The sequence below is a fragment of the Xyrauchen texanus genome, chromosome 16 (genome assembly GCF_025860055.1).
Source record: "Xyrauchen texanus isolate HMW12.3.18 chromosome 16, RBS_HiC_50CHRs, whole genome shotgun sequence".
NCBI lineage: Eukaryota > Metazoa > Chordata > Actinopteri > Cypriniformes > Catostomidae > Xyrauchen > Xyrauchen texanus.
Window position 1 is genome coordinate 22,205,747 of NC_068291.1, and position 27,546 is coordinate 22,233,292.

The 27,546-nt window shown below is 36.1% G+C and overlaps 3 protein-coding genes across 7 annotated transcripts in view; 2 read left to right on the forward strand and 1 right to left on the reverse strand.

Annotated features, from left to right (window-relative positions):
* The window catches only part of LOC127656863 (intersectin-2-like), a 42,708-nt gene extending 30,628 nt beyond the window's left edge, over positions 1 to 12,080 (forward strand). For 2 of the 3 annotated variants that reach the window (XM_052145386.1, XM_052145387.1), the window contains 11 exons: positions 2,698 to 2,819; positions 4,295 to 4,401; positions 4,500 to 4,683; positions 5,273 to 5,371; positions 5,471 to 5,638; positions 7,143 to 7,355; positions 7,492 to 7,613; positions 8,834 to 8,916; positions 9,101 to 9,184; positions 9,257 to 9,430; positions 10,737 to 12,080. In XM_052145386.1, coding sequence (XP_052001346.1) covers positions 2,698 to 2,819; positions 4,295 to 4,401; positions 4,500 to 4,683; positions 5,273 to 5,371; positions 5,471 to 5,638; positions 7,143 to 7,355; positions 7,492 to 7,613; positions 8,834 to 8,916; positions 9,101 to 9,184; positions 9,257 to 9,430; positions 10,737 to 10,894 — 1,514 coding nt within the window. In that variant the 3' untranslated portion in view covers positions 10,895 to 12,080. Of the gene's footprint in view, positions 1 to 2,697; positions 2,820 to 4,294; positions 4,402 to 4,499; positions 4,684 to 5,272; positions 5,372 to 5,470; positions 5,639 to 7,142; positions 7,356 to 7,491; positions 7,614 to 8,833; positions 8,917 to 9,100; positions 9,185 to 9,256; positions 9,431 to 10,736 lie in introns of those variants that run through there. The other variant, XR_007972212.1, reaches the window with a different exon arrangement.
* A 516-nt stretch (positions 12,081 to 12,596) lies between these two features.
* Positions 12,597 to 14,938, forward strand: pfn4 (profilin family member 4). The gene is made up of 4 exons (XM_052145219.1): positions 12,597 to 12,713; positions 12,845 to 12,979; positions 14,716 to 14,821; positions 14,910 to 14,938. Exons 1-4 carry the CDS (start codon positions 12,597 to 12,599, stop codon positions 14,936 to 14,938), a joined length of 387 nt encoding a protein of 128 aa, XP_052001179.1.
* A 92-nt stretch (positions 14,939 to 15,030) lies between these two features.
* The window catches only part of LOC127656802 (phosphatidate phosphatase LPIN1-like), a 41,992-nt gene continuing 29,476 nt past the window's right edge, over positions 15,031 to 27,546 (reverse strand). For 2 of the 3 annotated variants that reach the window (XM_052145259.1, XM_052145261.1), the window contains exons 12-21: positions 27,090 to 27,159; positions 25,369 to 25,461; positions 25,145 to 25,233; positions 24,895 to 25,033; positions 22,910 to 23,058; positions 20,743 to 20,829; positions 20,492 to 20,644; positions 19,998 to 20,112; positions 19,811 to 19,914; positions 15,031 to 18,017 (exon numbers count right to left, since the gene is read on the reverse strand). In XM_052145259.1, the coding sequence (XP_052001219.1) occupies positions 17,852 to 18,017; positions 19,811 to 19,914; positions 19,998 to 20,112; positions 20,492 to 20,644; positions 20,743 to 20,829; positions 22,910 to 23,058; positions 24,895 to 25,033; positions 25,145 to 25,233; positions 25,369 to 25,461; positions 27,090 to 27,159 (1,165 nt within the window). In that variant the 3' untranslated portion in view covers positions 15,031 to 17,851. The remainder of the gene's footprint in view (positions 18,018 to 19,810; positions 19,915 to 19,997; positions 20,113 to 20,491; positions 20,645 to 20,742; positions 20,830 to 22,909; positions 23,059 to 24,894; positions 25,034 to 25,144; positions 25,234 to 25,368; positions 25,462 to 27,089; positions 27,160 to 27,546) is intronic. The other variant, XM_052145260.1, reaches the window with a different exon arrangement.

Consider the following 27,546-nt stretch of genomic DNA (forward strand, 5'->3'; position numbering starts at 1 on the left):
TTTTTGTGGGTTTTCATAGAAAAGAGTGTTTTTTTTCAGTGTTGATCAGGATGTAATCCTAATGTTAGACTTTTCCTACCTCCATATTGAGCCACACATTCAGCTTTCCTTCTGCTCTCTTTCTCTCATTTGTTTCTCTGTAGGGTATTAACACCTTCCCTTCGACCCATGAGAGACCCACTATCCCCCTCTCACAGGGGAGGTGCTACTGCTGAAACTAGACTTTACTTACCCAATCCCCCTTCTCTAACTCTCCTTATCAATCAATGCTGTTTTTCAATAGTTTCAAACTACAACAAGGTTTATTTTAGTTGACTTGTAATATTGACCATAAAGGGATAGTTCACTCTAAAATTATTTGGCAACATTTACTTGCCCTCATTGTCCTAAACCCATATGACTTGCTCTCTGATGTTAGCCAGAATGCTAGCCTCAGTCAAAAGAAAAAGAGGCAATGTCTGAAAGTGAATGGCTACATCTCCTTTTGTGGTCCACTGAAGAAAGAAAAGTAATATTTTCAATTTTGGGTGAACTAACCTTCTTTCATTAATTAGTGCAGGGGGATAGTGAGTCTTTCTGTGGTATTCCATTTGGGCCCTGTCTTACTAGTGTTTCACTTGCTTAAAGTTGCTTAATTAAGAATAAAAACTAATTAAATTGTCATTTTGGAAAGGTGGTACTGCACAGTAAAATTGTTGGCCCTCATTTTAGTCATTTGAAGGAATATGCTACTCTGTGCTTACTAAGTGGGAAACTGCCTCAGAAAGGTTGTGCAGGCCATCATAATTAGAAAGTTGATTCATGTGGCTGTAAATTGATATAGTGCAGCTTCAAGGTGTGCATTTGTAGTCTTTGGTTGTTGAAAGCACTTTTAAAGAACAAGTTATTGTCATATATATATATATTATGGTAGTTTTACCTTAAATCTTTCTATGGTTTTAAATCCCACTTTAAATCTGGGATTTTGCTTCCATTTATATTTGATTGTATTCAGTTTGTTTGTTCAGTAGTTTCAGTTTGAATAAAAATAACGACAACAAAATGGACAGACAGGTGGTTTTACCAACTGTATTTAGGTCTGTGGTGTATTTAGAAATATGGTTCATGACTTCCATAAGCTAAAATGCTGCTATTTTAAACACAAAGCTTTGCCTTAGGTGGTATTGTTACATATTTACCATGTTTTATGCCTTATTTGTGCATGACTCGCTTCTGTATTAACAGATTTGTTAATATTATATAGGAAACTATGGAAAAAGTTGTTGAAGTTGTAGATGTTGTTAATAATCCTAAAATATCTCAAATACTTTGAATCCTGTACATTCAGTATATATTTGATGGAAGAAATCAAGACATTAAAGTCTATTTGAAAAAACTTTAGCTCGATTTTGAATTTTTTATTTGATGCAACCGTGTCAATATTAAAACTACATTAAAGGAATATTACAGGTTTAATACAAGTTAAGGTAACTCGACAGCATTTGGGGCATAATATTGATCACCACACAAATTTATTTTGTCTTGCCTCTTCTTTTAAAAAAGCAAAAATCTGGGTTCCATAATCCGTAAATGTTAAAATACTCACTGTTTCAAAAGTATAGTCATATGACTTTAACAACATGTGTGTTAACATGATTTTAGTGTGATGAAATCACTTTCTAACCTTTTCTGAATAATATTTGTAAATTTTACAATTCGTTGCCATGACAATGTAATGTCAACAAACCCTAAAGTAACTGTAAAAATTACGATTTAAACAACTTTACAGCTCAAATAATACATGAGTTTTAAATGAAGAATTAATGGAAGAGCTTTTATAATATTATAAGCTTCATATTTCTGTCTTTTAAACCCTCCAAACATTGGCCCCATTCACTTTCATTGCAAGAACCACACTGTTACCTTTATTTTGTTTTTAAAGAAAAGGAGAGACAAGTCAAAATAAATTTTTGTGGTAATCAATATTATGCCACAAATGCTGTTGATTTAAGCTTAACTTGTATTGAACCCAGAATATTCCTTTAAAACGAACTTCCAGATACATAATTGCAAAACATATAGCCCAAAAATATATCCCATTTTATAAGGAGCAAAAGAAATAGCTATTTTTTATTTGTGATAATAATAATAATTACAACTTAAGATGAACGTAGAAAATGTGCCTTTCTATTGTATCTCATAAATGAAACGTCAGTACTGACAGTATTCTAGCTAATCTTTTGTCATCTAGTTACGGTTATCCTGTTGCCATGTTATGGGTGAAAACAGATTGAATAATCTTGCTAGCATGCTAGCAGTGTACATCACAGTAATTAAGCAGACACAGTTTTCAAAGCGAAATTTAGCATATCATTCAGGGGTTAAACTGCTATTTTTATGGCTATGGGAAATGGATGATGAAGGCACCATCATTCAAGACTTTGGATTCCCAGATGGTCAAATTGGCAGGCCATCGGCAGGTAAGTCTTCACGTTGGAGCGTTTTGGAGTGCCCTCACCACACTGCAACTGACACTTTCCTGCTTGGTTTTTAAAGTGTTTTGAGTGTGATTGAAGGAAGATTAATTGTGCACAGAGAAGTGCAGGAGTAAATTGAGGGATCTCATTGGGCCGTGAATCTGTGCGTGTTTAAAGCAGGTGTGTTGTGTTTATGGGCTTCATGTGGCTGGGTGAGTTCACCTGTACCGTCTTTTTGTAGGGTGTGCTAACCTGAGCACTCTGGATTCAATGACCCCTCAGGAGAAAAAACGTCAAGGTTACATCCATGAGCTCATTGAGAAAGAGGAGAAATACCTGGAAGACATGCAGCTGGTCCTGGAGGTACACAAGCAAAGATCACCTTTTTCACATATACATTTATTAATTTAGCAGACATGTTTTTTTTTAGAGTAACTGAGAAATGAGCAAAAACACAAGTCATTATAAACCAGTCAATGGTAGTGGTGCCGCAATTCTAAAAAGAATAAAACAAAATAGTATTAAGCAAGAGCAGTGTAATTGGGTAATTGTCAAATATAATAATTTCTCCCACAGTCATTTTTAAATAAGGATTTTCAGTGCTCAGAAAGTTATGGAAATTGGTATAATCTTAAAAATACATGGAAGTTCCTATATTGAATATACATTTTTGTAGTTATGCTCCAAGTCAAAAAATAGTGAAATGGTTAGAAATATCTCTTTATGACTGCCATATCTATAAAAATAAGTTTTAAAAATCCTTATCCCAAACAACTTGAGAAGTCATGGAAATATTGTGGAAATGAATGGGTCAAAAAGTGTGGGTATTATGTCCATGTACATTTTTATTATTATTTTTAATTTAGAGATTAATGTTTTTGGTTAAAAGGTTAATTATCAAAATATGGTGACAAACATGTCCCTTGACTTTTCAGTCATTAAAACCATAATCAAACCATGTTTAAAGGCATAATTTTACACTGCCTGGCCCCCCAAAAAAGTTGCATAATCTAGTATTTAGTTGGACCACCTTTAGCTTTAATTATGCCGTGGATTCTCCAAACAAGTCTTTCAATGGGATAAGTTCAGGACTCAGTGGTGGCCAATTCATGTGTGAAAATGATTCCTCATGCTCCCCGAACCACTCTTTCACAACCTGAGCCCGATGAATCTTGGATTTGTCGTACTGGATTATGCCCGTGTCTTCAGGGAAGAAAAAAATCCATTGATGGGATAAATTCAGGTACTCAGCTGACTTGATTTGAACCATCTGAAGCAACCGCAGATCATAACTCTGCCTCCAGAGGCTTGTAAAGTGGGCAATATGCATGACTGGTACATCGCTTCATGCGCTTCACTTCTTACCCTGATGTGCCCATCGCTTTGGAATAGGGTGAATCTGGACTCATAAGACCACATGACATTTTTACTTTGCTCCACAGTCCAATCTTTATGCTCCCTAGCAAATTGAAGTCGTTTGTTTCAGATTAGCCTCACTAAAAAGTGGCTTTCTTGTGGCCACACCGCTGTTTAGTCCCAATCCTGCAAATTCTCATCACATTATTCTGTTATATTACCCTGGCATTAATAATAATAATACAAAAAAATGAAAAGATAATCAACACTGCTGCAATAGGTTTTCAAATATAGCTGCTGAGGGAGTGTCAGGAAATCTGTCATCTTTCTCTCTTTTGGCTGATTTAATCTACCACTTGTTTCCTAATTTGGAAAGTCGTGGAAATATAATAGTGGAAAACATTCTACAATTGACCAATCAGATGAAATAAATTGTTCTGAATTGAAAAAATCGAATTTACTTCCTTATTGTCTCCTTTAAGGTCTTTCACAAGCCCATGTCTGAGTCAGGTCGTCTCACTGACGCTGAAATGAATATGATATTCGGCAACTGGAGGGAACTTATCCAGTGCAACACCAAGATGCAGAAGTACATTAAGTTTACATTGAAAATATTATTTTTTTTTTCAGTGGGCACAACTAATTAAGTATCTGCAACAAACTTATGGATGATGTGTATATTTTCAGAGCCCTGAAGGCAAGGAAGAAGTCGGGCGGAGAGAACATGCCCGTTCACATGATTGGGGACATCTTGGCCTCTGAGCTCTCACATATGCAGCCTTACATCCACTTCTGCAGCTGCCAGCTTAATGGCGCCACACTGCTGCAGCAGAGAACCGATCAGGACCCAGACTTCAAAACCTTCCTAAAGGTAGCAGTTCATACACCAGTCTTTGTAAAAAAAAAAAATGAAATTATAAAAACGCACACAAAATCTACCTAAAATAAAAAGTGCACTACCACAAGTAATTCTGAAATTGTTTAACTTGCCCTGTCCATTATGTAAGTAGAAATGTGCTGTTTGCGTTCAGTAATTATTAATTCATTCTGTAATTGGAAAAGAATGATAACAGCTGATTACCCAGAAACAATAAGCATAATTTAGTGGTATCTGCTGGTCATGTCATATTAACCTGTCGGCCTCCTTGAGGCAGCCCATTTCCATCCTAAATAAATCAGCTTGTATTAGGCTACTTCTATGACTGGACTTTTATTCTGATGTTCAGTAAGTGTGAGTGTTTGGTTTTTTTAGACATTTAAAACACTACTATTAATTTAACAATATCCTATTCATTTATTTAGGAATAAAAATAGTTTTTTTTTTTTTTTTACTTCCGAAAACAATACTGAGTTCACATTTATAATGGACTTTGTAAAGAATGTAAGCAGGAAGCAAAATTCAAGAGGAAGTTTCAGTTCTTGGTCAAAATGTTAATCTGACTATTATGATATATTTTCAGAAAATTGCCACAAACTACCGTTGTAAAGGAATGCCTTTGTCCAGCTTTTTGCTTAAACCTATGCAAAGGATCACCCGCTACCCTCTTCATATTAAAAATGTGAGTGTTGTAAAACATAGATTATTGACTTGCTTTCTTAATTTCAAGTTTGAAATAACCAGTTTTTGTTCACCTGTATTCATGTGTGTATGTGTCCAGATCCTGGAAAGTACTCCAGAGAGTCATGTGGATTATGTTCAGCTGCGAGAGGCTTTGGAGAAGGCAGAGTTGCTGTGCTCTCAGGTGAATGAGGGAGTCAGGGAGAAGGAGAACTCTGACAGATTGGAGTGGATCCAATCCCATGTGCAGTGTGAAGGCATCTCTGAGGTAAGAAATGACCTCAGTCACTGGACTTATGTGGCATGCATAAAATGTACTGCTAAAAAAATGCCTCACAAGATCAATCATGTGCTTTTGCTTTTATTAAAAAATGTTTTACAAAAAAGGAACATTTTGTGCTTTAAAGGTGCAGTATGTAAGATGTTATTAATGACACCTGTGGCTGTTAAGTGAACTGCAGCCAGCTACCTGTTGCTCGTGTTCGTGCACACACTCTTTAGGGACGCGAGCGAGCATCGAACAAAACAATGATGTAACGTACAAAGAGACTGAACGTGATTCATTCGCATCATGCTGACAGATGAGGTAGCATAATTAAAATTACACAGTTATGATTGTTTTACTACAAACTTTGAGAATGTATATTATATTTGAATATCCAATGCTGGAACAGGGCTAAAACAAAGTGTGGATATAGGTCTGACTATGCAAGAATGTTGTTTGAAAATTCACTTTTCATTATACATTGACTTCATTTATAGGATAGCCTATGTCGCGTTAGCTAGCTAGCCAGCTTTATCAATAGCTGTTAGATAAATTTGGTGGATGATGACAGTAGCGGTTTATAAACTAGATTGTACATTATGAGTATGTTGACCCAATTCAGTATTGATGTGATTCCATCACTACTGACATTTTGATATATCGATGTGCTATTATTTTATAATAATAGAATATATCCATTTTCTGTATAACCAAGTTATGTTACACTAATGAATGTGTCTTTTTTCATTATCTTAAACATTGTCTAGCATTCATTTCATGTGTTATTGTAGTCTACCTGGCTGAATAATTACAAATTAACATTGATTATGACCGTTACTGTGCAGCAAGATCAAGTTAGCTAAAATTACACAGATCAATCCTTATGGCACTATATTTCACATGCTTTGCAGTTATGTAAGCTTACCTGTCCAATAAGAAGAATGCCAATTCAGGGTTGGTTTTGATCCCCAAAATCGAACAAATGTCCCTCCAGGAATCAAATGCCCTGACGATATTCACTCTAGTTCTCGCTCTACCACGATCATGCTCCCACTTAGCCAGATGGGATTCAGTAGATAAATGTTTTTTTTGTTTTTTTGTTTTTTGGCTTACTCTGAGTTTGTATAGGAGTTGGTGTTGTGCTGGGATCCGGACGTTTGCTGGATTACTACATCTATAAGATAACGTCACCTAGTGTTGCAGTTTGTTGTCGCTGTTGAACAGTGGAAGAGAAGACCGCATAAATGTCACATCCTTTGGATTTTCCCAGCAAAAGCTTGGAAGTCCGGGAAGGACTCATTTTTTAAGTTGCGTTAGAAGCTGTTCACAGATTGGCAAAAAAAGTCAAATATTACCTGAAAATTGTTACATAATGCACCTTTAATAATTGCATATCTGATTTAATACTCTGCTGACATTGCAGTCAGTTTGTCATCAGTGTCTTTATCTTCCACATATAATACTGTGAAAGCAAAAATAAACACATTACTCTTTTTCACTTGACTAGAATCTAACCTTCAACTCTCTGACCAACTGCATGGGTCCTCGTAAATTGCTGCACAGTGGAAAGCTGTTTAAGACCAAGAGCAGTAAGGAGTTGTACGCTTTTCTGTTTAACGACTTTCTGCTGTTCACCCAAGCTGTCAGGCAGTTCACCTCCTCAGGAACGGACAAGCTCTTCAGCACCAAGTCCAATACTCAATACAAGATGTACAAGATGGTAGGTTTCGACACCTCTCTATATATAGAGTATTAATTTTTCTACTGTTAAAGCTTTGCTCCTAACTACCTTTTGTTGGGGAAAAAATGCTCAGTAGAGGAAATTGTATAATGATATATTTGGTTTATTTTTCCAGCCTGTGTTTCTTAATGAAGTTCTGGTGAAGCTTCCGTCTGATCCATCCAGTGATGAGCCTGTCTTCCACATTTCCCACATAGATCGTGTCTACACCCTAAAAACTGAGAACATTAACGAGAGGTCAGTGCCAGCTGTTGTTCTTTATCAGCTTTATCAGGAAGGTACTGTTTTTACTAGATACATTGGACGTTATCTGAACCACTAATGGAATGTTATTAGCACATTGAAATGTAAGGGACAAAACTGCAGCTTTTCATACCGCTGAAATGTCTAGTGCAATTGGAACTGACATATGGAATTGTATTACAGTGGCAAGAAACATTCTGTGAACCCTTTGGAATTAGCTGTTTTTCTGCATTAATTGGTCATAAAATGTGATCTCATCTTCATCAAAGTCACAAGTATAGACAAACACAATGTGCTTAAGCTAACAACACAGCTTAAGTTCTTCCCAAACAATTCAACATTAGTTTCATCAGTCAACAAAACAGTTTCCCAGTAGCATTGTGGAGTTTCAAGGTGGTCTTTGGCAAACTTCAGGAGCACAGCAATGGTTTTGTTGGAAAGCAGCTGCTTCCTTCTTGGTGACCTGCCATGTTTCTGTATTGTAGTCTCATGAACAGAAATGTTAACCAGTTCAAATAATTCCTTCAAATCTTTAATTGTCACTTTAGGGTTCTTTTTTTTTACCTCTTTGTGCATTCTGCGGTGTGCCCTTTGAGTCACCTTGGCTGGATAGCCACTTCTAGGGAGAGTAGCCACAGTACTAAATTGCCTCCATTTATTGATAATTTGCCAAATGGACAATTTGTAACCTTTTCCAGTTTTATGCAAAGCAAAAACTCTTGAGTTTAGGTCTTATGACTTCTGATATCTCTTTTTTTACAAGGCATGGTCCACATCAGCAGATGCTTCTTGTAAATAGGAAACTCAAAATGTTGGAGTGCTTTTTATAAGTCAAAGTATCTCTGACCCACACCTCCAATCTCATTTCATTAATTGGATGCCAAGTTTGCAAACCCCTGACTGTAATTAGCTTTTGTTGAGGCCATTAGCCTATGGGGTTCACATACTTTGTCCAGCCTACACGTATGAATGTTTGAATATAAAAGAACAGTATTAGTTTAAAAAGATTGTGTTTGTTCATTATTGAAACTTGGATACAAAACATTTTATACATAAATGCAGATAATACAAAAGGGGCTCACTCATTTTTCTTGCCATTGTATATGTAAATGTGCCATACCCATACAAATAAATTTGCCTTGAAAGGCATCACATGCTTCTTATGGGTTTCATTATGTAACAAAATGTTTAACATGTGCCTGATGTTCTACTAGGACTGCATGGATTCAGAAGATCAAAGCAGCATCAGAAGAATTCTTGGAGACGGAGAAGAAGAAGCGAGACAGGGCCTATCTATGTAATTCCTTTCTGCCACTAAATATTACTGACACCTTCCCTATCTAATTTGAATTCATTTTTTATTCATTGGCTCTTATTTAGGCTCCCGATGAGACTACTGTACATACAATGTCTTGTCATTCTGTTTTAAAACATCTATGGACAAATTTTGGGTAATCTGTCTTTTCTGCTCCCTTGTACAGCTCGCTCAATGAAGGCAAATGGAATTGGTCGCCTGCTTGTCACCATCTTGGAGGCAACAGAGCTAAAGTCCTCAAAACCAAATGGTGAGTGGTTAAAAAAACATATCCAGAACTATCCACCCATACTTGTATAATTAATCATTTTCCTTTCTTTAGGGAAGAGTAATCCATACTGTGAAGTGACCATGGGCTCTCAGTGCTACACCTCCCGAACCATCAATGACACAGTCAACCCCAAATGGAACTTTAATTGTCAGTTTCACATTAAGGACTTGTATCAAGATGTCCTCTGCATTACCATTTTTGAGCGGGAGCAATTTTCACCTGACGGTCAGTATAATAATAACCTTTTAGGAGTATATGTAAGGGTTTATCCTGCTTATACCATGGTCACTTGCAAGAATTGATTTGTTACAGCTGTCATACATTTTTTGCAGCACAAATTTTGTCTGGAAAAAATGTTATGGTTAATTGGATCTAAGGGTCTACAGCTCTGCCTGTTGAGACACCGAGAAAAAGTAGTGTGCACAAACTTGGTAAAAACTGTGAATTTAAATACACAATCCAGAAATAATAATATCCACAGAACATAGAAGGGTTGGCTCCAGAATTTGTTTTATTATTTTATATTTATTCATTGTCATTTTCACATAAATGTGGAAAAACTGACGTTACAAATGTGGCAGTGACAGTATAAGTATTACTTACTGTATAATAAGGGGAAAACCATTCAAAACACTCTGCAGCCTGCAGTTTTTGACCTTTGAGATATTGGTAGGGTATCCATCAAGGCTGTACAATTGACTGAATTAAGAATTAAATTGCAATTTGTCCTTGAATGGTAGCCCTTCACCACAAAGTGCTGTGTGCATTTTGTAAACAAACAGCGCTTCTCCTTCAGCAATTGAGTCAGAGATTTGTGAGCGTGGGGGTCCTCTAGTGGCTATAGGGGGCACTTAAGCACATAACATACACAATACATTAGTTTAAATAGTCTTTGCATTGCCTTTAATAGGTAGGTCCTGATTTCCTTCTCTCACCCTGCTGAATTCCATTATATTAGCTATGCTGTTGAAAGTGGTTAGGAAATGTTTTCAGTTGTTGTAGTTCACTCTGCTTGCTCTGTAATGTTATGTTGCTACAGTAACAAACAGTGCATTAATATCGAATGGTGATTAAAACTGACCAGAACTACCTGTGCATTCAATGGTTTGAGCTGTACACATTCCAGCCAATATGAATTGAGTATTCAAACAGATCATAGTATAATAATGCAATAAGCCACGAGAGGCTGTGCATTACAGTGATTTTACGGGTGGTAAGGACTGTTCTTAGGCATACCTAAAACTCCTTTAAAATAATAAAATATAAAAATACTGCTATTATTTACTCGCCTTCGTGTGTTTCCAAATGCAGACTGACTTTCTTCTGTGGAACATAAAATATATTTTAAATAATGATGCGATCACTGATTTCCATGCAACAGCAGTTGATAGTAACTCACTTTAAAGCCTAAAAACCCAAAAGTGTCAAAAGTAGCCCATTCGACATTTGTGTCATATTCCAAGTCTTCTGAAGATGTACAATCACTCTATAGCAATAAATATAATTGGCACTCTCTCTGTCCCTTTTATAGATTTCTTAGGTCGCACTGAAGTTCCTGTGGCCACCATTAAGAAAGAGCTTGAGAATAAAGATCCGTCCACCAGGAGGCTGCTGCTTCATGAAGTCCCCACCGGGGAGGTTAGGGTTCGGCTTGACCTGCAGCTGTTTGACCTCAAAGGCCATAAATGAAAGGATATTCCCTTAAAAACTGCACCAAGCACATGGATTCACCACTAAACCCTCAAGTTCTTCCCCTCTTGCTCTTGCCTTAAAATGATCTCAGCTACTGTGGAATGTACTACTGAATGTGTGACCACTGGGAAGATGAGTTAGCATTCACATCTTTGCCAAGTTTTGCTTACTTAACACATAACATTGGGAGGAAAAGGGAGAATTTTGGAACATTTGTGGTTTTCTTTTCTAAATAATTTGCCACTGGATATAGAGAAAATCTCAGGGCTTTTATTTTCCTTTTCTTTTAACTATAATGTCTTTATTGCTGTAGTGAAGGCTATATTTGTTAAAGGGATAGTTTTTCCAAAAATTAACATTTTGTCATTTGCTCACCTTCATGTTGGTCCAAACTCTTATCACTTCCTTCTGTGGGAATGTTTGACAGAATGACAGTCTCAGTCACCATTCACTTTGTATGGAAACAAGATGTAATGAACATTAATAGTGACTGAGACCAACATACTGCCTAATCTCTCCATTTGTGTTAGTCAGAGGAGAGAAACTTAAATGGAGAAGAGAATGAGTTGTGAGTAAATGATTACAGAAGTTTCAATTTTGTGTGAAGTATCCTTTTAATGATAACTTGCTTAGATCTGAAGTTAATAAACTCTTTTGCATTTGAAGATCTTTACCAGGAATACTAAAACAGGAGGAGGTTTTTTAACTGAATAATCCTGTCTGCCTTAAATGCCAGTTCATTTATTAAATTCACCATTGCAGAATTAATTTGCACCAGCCAGTTTCTTCTCTTAAAATCTTTTAAAGCTAATTTAGATTGTAACATGAAGGTTATTTTTTCTAGTTTTATTTACAAAGGTACAAATGATTTGATTAACTCTCACAGGGATGATTTGTGAAAGGTCTAATAATCACTGTTGATTGTGTGTGCTTGACTGAGTTTTATTTGTTAATTTATACGTCTTGGACTATCTGCACATTTTATGCTGCCCAGTATATCTGGACTGCCATAATAAAGCATTCAGATAAGGCCTTAATATTGTATATTGTTGCAGAGCTGGTGAACAATGGACGTTTACTCAAGAGACTGAGTAACTCGGTTAATTTTTAGGTTTTATTTGTTTTAGTTTGAATTATAAATGTAATAAAGTTTGAATATTCTACAAATATTATATTCTACAAATATATACTTACTCTTTCTTTGTTTCATTCTCATTGCATCCAATGTTTAATTTGAGGGGGGTAGCTCTGTTATTGCATTGTAAGAAAAGTCTCTTAATAAGCACAGAAATGCTGCATAATCAGGTTTCAGATGCAAATGATATTTAAAGTGTTTACAAAATATATTGTTATTGACTTCTTTTGACATATTAGCAAATAGCACCTTATGAAGATGGAATTGCAAAAGTAAGAAAATGTATCCTTTCAAAATGGGTCCCTCCATAAGATTGTTAGCAAAGGGTATATTCATGCAATAATGCCATGTTCCCTTAAGAGGTACCTGTTCAACGGCTCTGCCCTTCGAAGTGAGTAGAGCATAGGGAAGATCTCTTTCGATTGGGTTTCGCCCTCATTGTCATGAGTCAAGCTTTTATCTAAGCTTGGCGGTTGTCAAGGGCAACTACGGGCCCAGCCGTCAGCACGTCTAGTTTTTAACTTTGTCTCATACCTCCGTCGGTTTCAATGCAATTTCATAAATATGAATCCATTTCCAAGCTTGTTAGATAACTGTCTAATTGACACCAAGCATGTAGAGTGTGCCGCAATACTCGTTTCTAGAAGTGGCGACATAACGGCTGCGTCCAAAAACTTTACAGTGAGTTCACTGTAACTCTGTGCATTTTAAAAACCATTAGACAATAGACACGAAGTTTTATTTCAAATATGTATTATTTTTACGATAGGAATGTCTATTACATTGAAACAATTGTACATCTCTTCCAACAGCTCTCTCCAGAAGAAGCACAAATGTTTGTAGACGCGTTTAATCATGTGAATATAACTAGACAGAGAGGATTAAGCTTCCAGAACAAACTATACAACTGTGTGCGGGCTGACAAACTCTCAATATACTCCAAATATGTAAGTACACCCTCTCAATTTACACCATATGTGTAAGTAAAGTGCTTCAAATGTGTACTGTAACGCATATAATTTGCTTAAAATGCCCATTCCTCTCAACATAATCCATATGCGTAAATAAAATCAATATACTTCAAATGTGTACTGTAACTCACACAATCTGCTTAAAATGTCCAAGCAAACACACTCAATGTACTCCATATGTAAGTAAAGTCAATATACTTCAAATGTGTAGGCTACTGTAACTCACTCAATCTGCATATCCTGAAGTACACCTCCTCAATACTCAATGTGTAAGTAAAGTCAATATACTTCAAATGTGTACTGTAACACACTCAATCTGCGTAAATGTCCTGAAGTAAATCTCCTCAATACTCCATATGTGTAAGTAAAGTCAATATACTTCAAATGTGTACTGTAACATACTCAATCTGCTTAAATGTCCTGAAGTACACCTCCTCAATACTCCATATGTGTAAGTAAAGTCAATATACTTCAAATGTGTACTGTAACATACTCAATCTGCTTAAATGTCCTGAAGTACACCTCCTCAATACTCCATATGTGTAAGTAAAGTCAATATACTTCAAATGTGTACTGTAACACACTCAATCTGCTTAAAATGTCCTGAAGTACACCTCCTCAATACTCCATATGTGTAAGTAAAGTCAATATACTTCAAATGTGTACTGTAACACACTCAATCTGCTTAAATGTCCTGAAGTACACCTCCTCAATACTCCATATGTGTAAGTAAAGTCAATATACTTCAAATGTGTACTGTAACACACTCAATCTGCTTAAAATGTCCCGAAGTACACCTCCTCAATACTCCATATGTGTAAGTAAATATACTTCAAATGTGTACTGTAACACACTCAATCTGCTTAAAATGTCCTGAAGTAAATCTCCTCAATACTCCATATGTGTAAGTAAATATACTTCAAATGTGTACTGTAACACACTCAATCTGCTTAAAATGTCCTGAAGTACACCTCCTCAATACTCCATATGTGTAAGTAAAGTCAATATACTTCAAATGTGTACTGTAACATACTCAATCTGCTTAAATGTCCTGAAGTACACCTCCTCAATACTCCATATGTGTAAGTAAAGTCAATATACTTCAAATGTGTACTGTAACACACTCAATCTGCTTAAATGTCCTGAAGTACACCTCCTCAATACTCCATATGTGTAAGTAAAGTCAATATACTTCAAATGTGTACTGTAACATACTCAATCTGCTTAAATGTCCTGAAGTACACCTCCTCAATACTCCATATGTGTAAGTAAAGTCAATATACTTCAAATGTGTACTGTAACATACTCAATCTGCTTAAATGTCCTGAAGTACACCTCCTCAATACTCCATATGTGTAAGTAAAGTCAATATACTTCAAATGTGTACTGTAACACACTCAATCTGCTTAAATGTCCTGAAGTACACCTCCTCAATACTCCATATGTGTTAGTAAAGTGAAGTCAATATACATAAAAATGTGTACTGCAAACGCACATTATATGCTTAAAATGTCTTAGAAAAACCCCTCAATTCTCCACATGTGTGAATAAAGCCACTAATGCCGGTGGACTGTATATACAGTAGCTCATAAGTACTCATCACTTCTTTCAAATATAGCATAAGCTATTTATCTTTCCTCGGATAATAATCAAAGTATCATTGCCAAATAAAATATTTCATGCTCTAACATTATTTCATCCTCTTTGTTTAGGAAGGACATGGCTTGATATTGGCGAGAACGTCACTGTATGTGATAATTGCCACATACTCAAGGAGTATGTATCCAAGTATCTGCGTGGAAGCAGTTGAGAAACTAGGTAGGCTATTTTGAGCCAAAACTTCATTTGACTTTCTGCCATGCAGTTTTTTTTACTTTTCTAGTAATGGTGATTGCATGTATTTTAGCGGACTATCTGCGTGAAAAGGAAAAATGAAGCTCATCGTATCAAACCTGAAGAGGAGAAAGACCTGCAAAGAAGCTTTTTACTGTAATTACAGTTTTATTGATGAGAAACTTTGAACAATACTCAAACTGCTTAGCTACAAGAACACTAAGTATAGGCTTTGTTTCAGAATGACAATGCACATGTTTAGAGTGACATTGTTAATGTAAGTTACATTTCTTTAACAATACTGCTCAGACAAAAAAAGGAAGCATTGTTTCTTTTTTATTCGTTATAAGATTTTAATTTACAGAGATTTGGCAGTTTAAAATATACACAAAACAGAAATGTAAAAACTACTACAATGAAAATAATGAAATACAAACTCAACTGCCACAACTTAGGCAACAAGATCTTTCACAGAAAGAATAAAGAAATTCCATATAGACTGCAGACAAAACAAACGTTTTTGTAACTTAACATGGGTTATCATTCTATTAATAGGAAACCTGTTGAGATCAACAGGGATGAGAATCACATCCTTGTATTATTCAGCTTTCACAGAATTTGTTAGAATATGAATATCTCAATGAACTGGAGATTAAATTAAAAGTGTAAGACAAAACCTAGAGAGACAGACTAGAATGTTTGATCTGATCATTCACAGTGTTGGAAGTTTGAAGCAGTCCTTTGTCAAAATAATATGAAAACAGTTCTGTATCGCTGACCGAACCAATTAGAGATCGGTACAAATTGCATTTTCACGTTGCACACACCTATAACACATGCGCTATATTTTCCTTGAAAATAATGAGACAATTTATGCTAAAATACACAGTTCTTTTATTTCAGCTACTCCCTAGATTAGAGAGCACTGCTTTAACAGTAGGCCCTTAATGCATTCACATAAGTGCTTGTTTAATGTGCTCATTGTTAACTGTGAAAAACCACAATAGAATACAAAATTTCACTTAGCATGTTAAATAAAGCCGTAGGAGCATCAACTAGCCAGAGCATGTCTTAAATTTCTAGACATATCACACAAAACCCTTATTCATTCACTAAAGACATACTGTATAATATATTCCTATATACAGTGCTTTCAAAACTCTATCCATTTCACCCTTTAATCAGACACATAATGAAAACAAGACACACTATTGGGGAGAGGTCTTGTGTTAGTGTTGGCAATAAATAGATTATTTTTTAAATAAAAATATCCTTCTGTTTAACATAGCGTGCACCTTAAGCTTCACTTGACTAAAATGTGTAGAATTGGGGTTTTTTCTCTGATGTATTTGCATGAAAAATATTTTTAAGATAAATATGGTATTAATGTGTAGAAATTAGTACAGGTAGGGAATACTTCATGACCTGAGTGTTCTTTTCATTGCTACTGTATTTTAAGTCTTGAACATGCTTTATGACTCGTATGATGTATGACATAATACATTTTTGCATGACTCACACTGTATATGCTGGTTAGAGTTGTGTATCTGAAATAAAATACACTAAAATAACAAAAGAATACAAAGTTACCACATAATAATAATAATAATAATAATATAATAAGTATTTGGCAAAACGTAATGTGTGGATTAAAAAGTTTGAAAAAAGTTGTCAAAGATGATTCACAATTAAAGGTATAGTTCACCCAAAAAAGGAAATTCTTTCATCATTTACTCACCCTCATGCCTTCCCAGATTTGTAAGACTTTCTTTCTTCTGCTGAACACAAACAAAGATTTTAAAAGAATACCTCAGCTCTGTAGGTCCTCACATTGCAAGTGAATGTTGACCAAAACTTTTAAGCTCCAAAAAGCACATAAAGGCAGCATAAAAGTAATCCATATTACTCCAGTGTTTTAATCCATGTCTTCTGAAGTGATCTAATCAATTTTGGTTAAGAGCAGACCAAAATATAATTTGTAACTGTTTTTTAGGCACCATCACGATTTCAAGCTTAATTACACTTCGTAGTGCTTGACGCATGCACAGAGCCTCTTTGAAATCATGATCGCCAAGGAAAATTCTGATGTCAAGATTTATAGTGAAAAGGAGCTACTGAATATTTTGGTTTGTTCTAATTCAAAATCTATTATATCGCTTCAGAAGATGTGCATTAAACCACTGGAGTTTTATGGATTACTTTTATGCTACCTTTATGTGCTTTTTTTTTTAAATCTCAAAGATTTTGTCACCATTCACTTGCATTGTATGGACATACAGAGCTGAGATATTTCTTTGTGTTCTGCAGAGAATTTAAACTATTACTTTCAGTAATATCCGCTCATGTGTGTTATGTTTTGTTCTTAAGGAAATTGAAAGACTAGTAAAATAATTTAGATTTCAAAGAAAAATTTTAACTGACACAGTTAATACTTTGATTGTTTTAAAGGTCACTTAAGTTTCAAATGCCTATCTGACTATAAATTCTGTTACACCTGAGAAATGCTAGTGCTGGCTTTATAACTACATCTGAGTTTGTTTTTAAATGTAAATATATAATTTTTTTTAATTAATATGTTGAAGCTTTCAAATTTCTCTGAGTTTGCTTTATGATAAATGCCAAAGAACACTGTTGTACTAACCATATTCCCTCATATACTGTAAGAACATCCTTAGGCAAAGCCATAAGTTTATATGATAATTTAATATGACAGCATAATGTAATTGTCTGCTTGGTAATGAATAATGGATTTGGCACTTTAAAATATTTGTATAGTCATCAAAAAACAAATTTCCTAATATGAGCTGCATTATATGCTAGTAAATTTGGGCTCTTGCCAGTAAAACAATACATTAGCACACACCAAAATGATAATGTACTGTACAAACAGGCAGAGGGCAGCATGCAGTTTCTTTGCAAAGTGCTATGTTGCTTGTGCGTAACCTTATGGCAGTGCAGCATTCGAGCTTGTAGGTGAGGAATACCTAGACATGATAGCTTTTGTGACTACATCTTTCAGCTGCTTTCAGTTTGTTCAGTTTGATCCTGCTTGGCCACATCTGGTAACTGCTCTCTCCAGAATGTAAACTGACTGAAAGTGTCTGAACAGGGAAAGTCGGTGGTGTTTCCTCTGATCAAAAGAGGGAAGACATGGTCCACAACCTCACACAGACGACCATACCTGTAAAACATACCAGAATGTCCACTTAAACTGTCAAATTGTGCAAAGCCATGGAGTTTCCGCATTCTGGGCTGGTAACAAAGTTTGATATGGGTAAGGAGGATATCTGACACATGTATGAGCTGGAAAGATCACCATAATGCCCTTAATTCCATATTGTTTCAGGGAACTTGCCCCAGTACCTAATGTGATGTAAATTGCTTGTTTTGGTGAGCAAATTAAAACTTCTAAACATTTAAAGTCAACATGAAATTAAAGTTGACCCTCTTTACTTTCTTAACACTCATTCCTGGTCTTATTGTGCATGATATAATCTTTTATCAAAATGTAGCCTAATAATTGCTCAGTTCTGAAACATCTTTTCTTTTCTATAGCCGTCACAAATCAATAGATTACCAACTCCAAAAAAATAAAAAATCATGTATGCCCTTCTCTTTTTTCTTGTTAAATATGTTGTTGCACTTAAACATTACTTTTATGGCCACATTCACAGTAATACATTTTAGTTTAAAAATTCATATTTTTCACTGCATTTTACCCTTCCATTCACACCAAGAATGTGTTTTTGAATATGCTCCCCCAAGTGGATACATTTGAAAACATTTTCAAATGTATCTGGAATAATGTGGACATAGCCTGTCACATGACGGAAGTAAAATGGGTTGCAAATGTTGTTTCTTGTGCGACCCCACGTCCACATGCGCTTGACTTCGCTATATGCAACACACAATTTAAGTGAATAAAACCTGATTGCATACTGTTCACAAGACTCTAAACTGTCATTTAAAAGGTTAACTTCAGCTGTGACAACAACATGACTTCGATTTCCTTGAAATGCTCCTACAGAAGCAGCGCCAACAAAAGTGCCTCTGGTAAGAAATCTCTTAACGTTTTTTAATTGAAACCTGTTTGATTGTATAGAGAAGAGTCTCTAATTTCGTTTGATATGCCGCATTAATTAATCTGTTTCACGCGTCACCGCCCTGATAAACATATGTCCACATATATGGGAACTCGTACCACATTTCCTCAAAAGTACAAAAAACATGGTAGTTATTTTTAATAACTTTCAACTCTAACATATCTGTGGTCCATTTCGCTTAATTTTAATATACATTTTGTTATATTTTATTTTGTTATCTCTGTGCAATACGATTCTATTCAGTAACATTCCTATTTATTATGCATTTTCACATGGAGAATCAATGGGTTCATCCAAAAGCTGAAAAAGTTTGCTTTTAGAGGCTTTATATGGACTTAGGATGAAAATAAGGTGCATTTCAAACTGTTCTGAGACCAGTGTAGACAGACAGCACACTGGAGGTCAAGTCATTCACTAAATAGCTTCCTATGCAGCTACATTCATGAAGTGCATTCAATCCAAAAATCCAACCAGAAGTTCAGTTTTAGGCAGCAGGTTATGTATGGACCACTCAACATGTTTGGCAGACGTGGGACAATGGTTATCAATAAATGTTCTTAACATGGTTGGCAGTGATTGGATGATGCTGGACATTACTTTGAATACAAATTATTTATTCAGCCTTACAGAAAATCAGCTGTAATGTCTGTAATGTCTCAAAAACATGAAAGACCAACACTCCTGGAAACATAATAAATAGTTTGATGACATTTTTAGGGAAACTATTGGCTCAGAATTAGTATTTGTTTTTTGTTTTTTGCTTGTTTATTAGGTGCTACTTGTTACAAATCAAAAAGGGAAACTGAAAATGCACACAGCAGTCATGCAGGGGTCTCAGGAGGTTAATAAGAGGTCCTTTGCAGTTACTTACGATGATATGTTGGTCTTTGCATGTTCTTGTATGAGCTCTCCCTTAGGATTCACAGTGAATATTCTGTTCAAAGGCACTCCCACCTGTTTATATGAATAAACATCCTGGGGGAAAAACTGTTTATTAGATATTGCATTTACTGTATTGGATAAGGTTAATATTAGAAATTATTGCTGCTAGTACTTACTGTTGCCCTGTTTCCAAAAGCAGCATAGAAGGGCTCCGTGTTTGGATGGAACAAGTTTTTAATGTCTGTAAGACATTCGATTTTAAACTTCTCTGGCTTCTTCTCAATGACCTCCCTGAAATTGCATAGGAGTAAAAAAAAAAAAAAAAAAGTATATAAAGTAACTTTTATGACTATTGTTAGGGTTCTCAAACTTTTTGACAAATAATTTCCACAGAATCCCTTTCAACTGGATAGGTATTTTTAAAACTCATTTGATTCAGACTGATTTGAGAACTGGAATTCATTGGAAGGAAACAACTCTAAAGAACTATTAACCAATTCTAGCCAATGAAAGATTTTAGAGCAGAGCATAATTAGAAAAGGTATAATCACAAAATAAATTTTCATGACTTTTTGCAGTCAAATTTACCATGATTTAAAGTATTTTCATGAATTTGGAATCCCTGTGTTGTGTTTTGTGTAAATCTATTTGGACGTGAGTGTGTTCAAACCTGTGAAACGCAGAGAAAAGACTGCTGGGACTAAGCAGCACAGGTCCCATAGGTAGCATGGTGCCTCTTTCATTAACCCAGTGCAAGTAACCCCTGGTCATATCAGCCATCCCAATTGCCCGTGCTGAACAGTACATAAACTTGTAGCCATTCCTGTTGGACAGTAAGTTTAATATTAGTTATTTCAAAATGGCCCAAAAAAAATCATATTTGACAGATGTGATTTACGCTGTGTGTTGGATGTGACTCACTGGCTAACTTTGTGGTAAAGTCTAGCAATGCCCTGATGGGTCCAGTCTTTGCCCAGAGTTGGCAAAATATGTCCCAGGGTGTCAGATCTGAAGGAGATAAGAGGTAACGATTTAGACTTTGTAGCTGTGTACTTTCAACATAACTACATTCAATTTAGGGGTCATTTTTGTATGCATCTTCTCTGCTCTGGTTTTCAGCGTGTCAGGTTAAAAAGGACTTTTGAACTTACATCTTGAGACATCTGTGTGAAGTTCTATTCGCCATGCTGATCTAGCTTTTACAATCACAAGAACACGTTCGGCCTAAACAGCCCTTTAACCCTTTAAGCTCTGAGGGTGTTTTTAAAGATTTTAAAGACAGTTTCAGTAGCATTTTTTAAATAAAAAATAAAATAAAAACAAGGAGGGTCAAGTGTTTGGTATCATTATAAAAGATAACTTTTCAATGTTTTTTTTTAAAGATATAGATTATGATAAATTCTGATTCTCAATCTAATGCCGAGTTTACACTACATGATTTTAAGCCAGATTTTCGCTCACCGACAGTTTTGTGGAGATTGCCGACAAAAGCCTGAAATAGGAGCTCGCTCCCTTGAGTGACGAACGCAATGTATGTACGCGATTTGAGAGAAGCGCCAACGCCTCACAGTTGTCAGCGAGATATCTAGAATGTTAAATATCTGGACCTGTCTGCGATTCCAAATCGTGCAATGTGAAATATGTTTTGACTGAATACAAGTGCAGCGTTGACCTACAGCCAATGAGAGAGCAAGAAACGGGGCACGGGATGTTTCAGTGGGAGGAGTCCTGATGTACCTGCAACAGAACCTCAACTAGTGGCTGCGGTATCAAGAAAGTCTCATTGGACTGAATAAATGGAGGAAAGATTTGTGGAACATTGGCAGGAGCACCAGTGCCTATTTGATGTTTCATCTGAACTTTACCACAACCGGGCGGAGAAAGAGAAGAGTTGAATAGAAATCGCCAATTCTCTTGGACAGCCAGGTAAGCAAATAGGTAGATTTTTCAGTAGGAGGTAATTTTTCATATTGTAACTAATAAAACATATGATTAAAAACATACACATCATATTCTGAAATGCATAACATATGATCATGCATTTGTTTTCGTATCACTTCTCACGTGTACAGGGGTCAGCAGAAACAACTAAATTATCCAAATGTCCAAAAGCCTCTCCAAACAATTAAAACATAAGAAATGTAAATAAGAACTAATTACACACTCAAACACAACAATGACTAAAAGTTTGCATACATGTTTTCAGTAATGAGGTTTCACAGAATGAGTGCCACTTTAGTCGTCATTGAGTCTGTCTCATGTACTTGGTGCCATCTTTTGGTGGCCATATGCAACAGTCACCAATCACATGTCTCTCTGCCTAAATATGAATTACTTTTTGCACCGATCTGAGCTCAGTGGTTTAACATTTCATGATGCTACATGATTTCTGATGACGTCATCTGATCCAGGGAAGCTAACATGTTTTCAGCCAGATTGCAAGATGCCAGATCTGATGCTGTGCACATTGAGCTTTGTGTCAATTATCTAATGATCTATGCATCTAATGATCCGATTACGTGTGTGCTCATTTGAAAGATAATTGCCTCATCCAAGTAATATTTAATATGTAAATATATGTATATTTTATGTTCTGTTTATTTTTCGTGAAGTTATAAGTGAAAACACAGCATATGTGCAACACCTGTTCACATGGAACATAATTGCCAAAGACATATACTTTGCTATTACTCGTTATATGTTTGTCTGTTAGTAAAACAGATAGGCTGGTTGTATTCTACTTATTGAGAGCTTTCCAACAACATATGACACTATTTGATGAGTTTGATATTTTTACTGATTACAATAATATGTTCTGTGAAAAATTATTAATAAATTATCAAAATGGAACACTTCGGATATGTCTTCAAATTTCAAAGCACTTATTCAGTTTTGGTCATAATGCCTACATACATTGTAAAGTAAAGATTCTAAGCTTTAAAACGATACCTATTTTGCTTTGGTCAAGAGACTGTTGTTATTCATTTTTTTACAATATTTTCTCGCAGGCCTGCCGGCGGGTTAAACAGGTTTAGCACATGTATGGTATTCTAATACTACCCAGGATGTTCTCTTTGCTTAGTCTCACCTTGTGATAGTGCCATCAATGTCTGAAATCACTATCTTGTCATCCCAGCTCCACAAATAAATGATGCCCTCACAGCGGCAAGTGCCCTGGTACTGGGTAGTGACACTGAAGACCACATCATTAGGGCCATCTTTTAGATTCAGTCTGGTCTGAGAACAGAAGTACATGGTTCTAGCATGTGTTTCCATAACATAGTCTCATATAGTTGAAGTCAGAAGTTTACATACACCTTAGCCAAATACAATTAAACTCAGTTTTTCATAATTCCTGACATTGAATCATAGAAAACATTCCCTGTCTTAGGTCATTTAGGAGCACTATATTTTATGAATGTGAAATGTCAGGATAATAGTTGAGAGAATTATATATTTCAGATTTTATTTCTTTCAGAAGTTTACATACACGTTGTTAGTATTTGGTAGCATTGCCTTTAAATTGTTTAACTTGGGCCAAATGATTTGGGTAGCCTTCCACAAGCTTCTCACAAGAAGTTGCTGGAATTTTGTCCCATTCCTCCAAACAGAACTGGTGTAACTGGGTCAGGTTTGTAGGTCTCCTTAGACGGACACACTTTTTCAGTTCTGCCCACAAATGTTCTATCAGATTTAGGTCAGGGCTTTGTGATGGTCCCTCCAATAGCTTGACTTTGTTGTCCTTAAGCCATTTTGCCACAACTTTGGAGGTATGCTTGGGGTTATTGTCCATTTGGAAGAACCATTTGTGACTGAGCATTAACTTCATGGCTGATGTCTTGAGATGTTGCTTCAGTATCCATCCATCCATCGTCAACCGCTTATCCTGTGTACAGGGTCGCGGGGGGCTGGAGCCTATCCCAGCTAACATTGGGCGAAAGGCGGGGGACACCCTAGACAGGTCGCCAGTCCATCGCAGTGTTGCTTCAGTATATCCACATAATTTTCCTTCCTCATGACGCCATCTATTTTGTGAAGTACACCACTCCAGCAGCAAAGCACCCCACAACATGATGTTGCCACCACATGCTTCACTGATGGGAAGGGTTACTTCGGCTTGCAAGCCTCACCCTTTTTCCTCCAAACATAACGATGGTCACTATGGCCAAAAAGTTCACTTTTTGTTTCATCATACCAGAGGAAATCTTTGTCCCCATGTGTACTTGCAGACTGTGGTCTGGCTTTTCATGGTGGTTTTGTAGCAGTGGCTTCTTCCTTGCTGAGCAGCCTTTCAGGTTATGTCGATATAGGACTCGTTTTACTGTGGATATAGATACATGTCTACCGGTTTCCTCCAGCATCTTCACAAGGTCCTTTGCTGTTGTTCTGGGATTGATTTGCACTTTTTGCACCAAACTACATCCCTAGGAGACAGAATACGTCTCCTTCCTGAGCGGTATGATGGCTGTATGGTCCCATGGTGTTTATACTTGCATACTATTGTTTGTACAGATGAACATGGTACCTTAAGGCATTTGGAAATCACTCTCAAGGATGAACCAGACTAGTGGAGGTTTCTTTTAATTTTCACATGATGTCAAGCAAAGAGGCACCGAGTTTGAAGGTAGACCTTAAAATACATCCACAGGTTCACCTTCAATTCAGTACACCCCCTATCAGAAGCTAATTGGCTAAAAGCTTGATGTCATTTTCTGGAATTTTCCAAGCTGCTTAAAGGCACATATAAATTATGTATGAAAACTTCTGACCAACTGGAATTGTGGTATAGTCAATAAAAAGTTAAACAATCTTTCTGTAAACTATTGTTGGAAAAATGACTTGTGTCATGCATAAATTAAATGTCCTAAATGATTTGCAAAAACTATACTTTGCTAATATAAAATCTGTGGAGTGATTAACATTTTTTTTTTTAATGACTTCAACCTAAGTGTATGTAAACTTCAAACAGTTCAACCTTTGAAAGTAATGATTTTTAGCACATTGACGTTAAACACTGATCTGTGTCAGTGTCTATTTTCAAGTGTGGGTTGTATTGAAAACTGAAATTCTCACTAGCTGTTCTGATGACAAACGTAGAGTCTTCCTGTAGTAGTGGCCTCCAGAGCTGAGAAGAGCTTCAGGCTGGTTGCTCACAGGATTCTGCTTAGAAGCTCCACAGTCATCTTCACTGGATGATGATTCGTCCTTAAACCTGTTAAAATACCAACAGTCAGTCCACATTTAAACAAATTACTGGATTCTCTTTACATCTACATACTTAACAAGAACAATGAAAATATGTAACACTGGGTTTGGTTTTTACCTGCCCACAGAGCCTGTTCTTATAGCCTGCTCTCCACCCTCAATCTGGTCTGATGCTGATTCCTGTTGCAGTAAGTGTAACTCAGCAACCTGATTTGCATGCATATGACCATAAAACGCTATTGTATTTGCACACTGTAAGCAAAGAAATTCTGTGGCTAAATCAAAGGTTTTATCTCTAAATCAATTCATAATGATTCTCCACGTGTAACAACGCAAACATACCGACTTGGAGCTACTGTTTCTGCCCCGCCATGAAAACCACCAGCGTCCTCCTTTTTTGGGCATCTTCTCCTTCATTATGTTCTCCACCGTGGCCTGGAGGAAACGCACAGAGCCCCTGATACTCAAAACTCAAAAACTAAATGACAGGATGACTGTGACTGAAAACACACAGAGTCATGGAGCTAATAAAATCAGAAAACAGAAATTCAAAAAAACACGTACAGGACTAGAGCCAAAAACGCTAGGAAAACAGTATGTGAAGAAACCAAGAGCAGAGTAGACATAACTCAGACAGGAATACTTGCAATGGTGCACAATGGGATGGGATGAGGGGAGATCAATTAAAAAACAGAAAAGAAGAAGAAAAACAAGGAGGAGGGAAGAGACAATTTTAAATGTCCTGGAGTGTCATGAGAGCCGGGGTGCAGTATACACAAGGACTTTCAAAAGCCATGAAACACTCGCTGGGAGAAGGCAAACGATAAGGAAACAAAACAGCATCTTCCAGAACTTTGATGTATTTCATCATTTACCTATTTAAAACTAATCTGTAGTATAGCAAAAACAGTATGGACTCAGAACTAAATGTTGAACAAAACAAATGCCAGCAAAAAAAGTCAAAAATGTAGACACATCAAGTGGATGAAACGCTGTGAATACTGAGGATGTGGCTTAAACATGATTTTGAAGAACTGTTTTGGTGCAGTAGAGTTTTTTTTTAATAATTTGATTACAGTATGTTAGACCAGTATTTCCCAACCACTGTGCCGTGCCACAGTAGTGTGTCGTGAAAGATTGTCAGGTGTGCCATGGAAAATTATGAAATTCCACAAAATAAATAAATGCATGAAAAACAAAATAATAATTTCAGTGGACCAGTGATTGTCTTACCCCCATTAGTTTGCATCACTTTAATTTGTTGTGGCATTGTAAGAACAATCTACAAATTAGAAAAAAAGCAAATTTGCCAAAATCTTGCCACCTGTGACCTCACACAGCCTAGCCTACCACTGTGACTTGTTTTTTTTTTTTTGGTTTGTTTTGTTTGTTTTTGCATAGCTGAATTTCAAACATAACAAGTAAATATGCTACTAAGATGGACAGAAAAAATGTACAAGTTCTTGCAAAGGAAAAATATTGATGATGGTAATCCTACGTGGGATAGTGGTGTGCCGTAGAATTTTTTAGTGGTAAAAAGGCAGAAAAAATGTTGGGAAACACTGTTAGACAATGCCTTTTTTAAATATGTGCTGTGTTGTAACCCACCAGCAGGTGGCACAATTCTCGTCCTTACAGAAAAAAAAATCTATTGCTATATGGGACCCCTATTATGGGAACGGTTTGCATTATCTAAAAGATGGCATTTAATGTATCTCTGATTTGAGCGGAACTAAGCACAAGAAATTTGTACAATACTAAATGTTGTTTACTGACAGAACTAACACATCAGCATGTAATTTTATATTAGATGGATAGATCACTGAGCAAACAATGTTTGAGCTTGTTATTAGTTAATCTACTCTGAGGACACAATAGCAATGTTGGTCGAATAACTAAAGACTTGTATGTATGTTTGTGAATGACGCTTTTCGTACCACTGTCTCCTTAAGATGATTCGCTTATGTTTTCCTCTTTTGTAAGTTGCTTTGGATAAAAGCGTCTACCAAATGAATAAATGTAAATGTAAAAATGTAAATGTTTGTTGTTTATGCAGTCCTTACCTTTGGCAATGGCTTCTGGAAAACCTGCATGGCCAGTACGATAGGAGCAGCTGTAGTCCAGTTATAATACCTTGATTAAAAAAAGAAAGAAATAGCTGTAAAAAAAAAAAAAACACAAATAGCTGTATTTATTACAATTTATTTAACAAATGTATTCATTTCCATTTCTAAGAATAATATTTCTAAATTAGTGCTGAAAAAAACGATGAAATGTTTTAATTGCGATTAATCACGTTATTTATCATAGTTAATCACCATTAATTGCAGATTTTAAAAGTGTTGAAATTTGACTCTAATTATACTTCTTTTCCTGTCAAAATGCATTTATTTCATTCTTATGGAAGAAAACAGCAGCTGTGGCTAAGGTGGTAGAGCGGGTCGGCCACTAATCGTAGGGTTGGCGGTTCGATTCCTGGCCCGCACGACTCCACATGCAGAAGTGTCCTTGGGCAAGACA

Excerpts from the sequence above, each read along its gene's own strand:
- pfn4 (XM_052145219.1), top strand. The coding sequence starts at position 12,597 with ATGAATCCATTTCCAAGCTTGTTAGATAACTGTCTAATTGACACCAAG. Across the intron at positions 12,980-14,715 it reads TCTCAATATACTCCAAATAT|GAAGGACATGGCTTGATATT; the intron begins GTAAGTACACCC and ends CTCTTTGTTTAG. Across the intron at positions 14,822-14,909 it reads GGAAGCAGTTGAGAAACTAG|CGGACTATCTGCGTGAAAAG; the intron begins GTAGGCTATTTT and ends CATGTATTTTAG.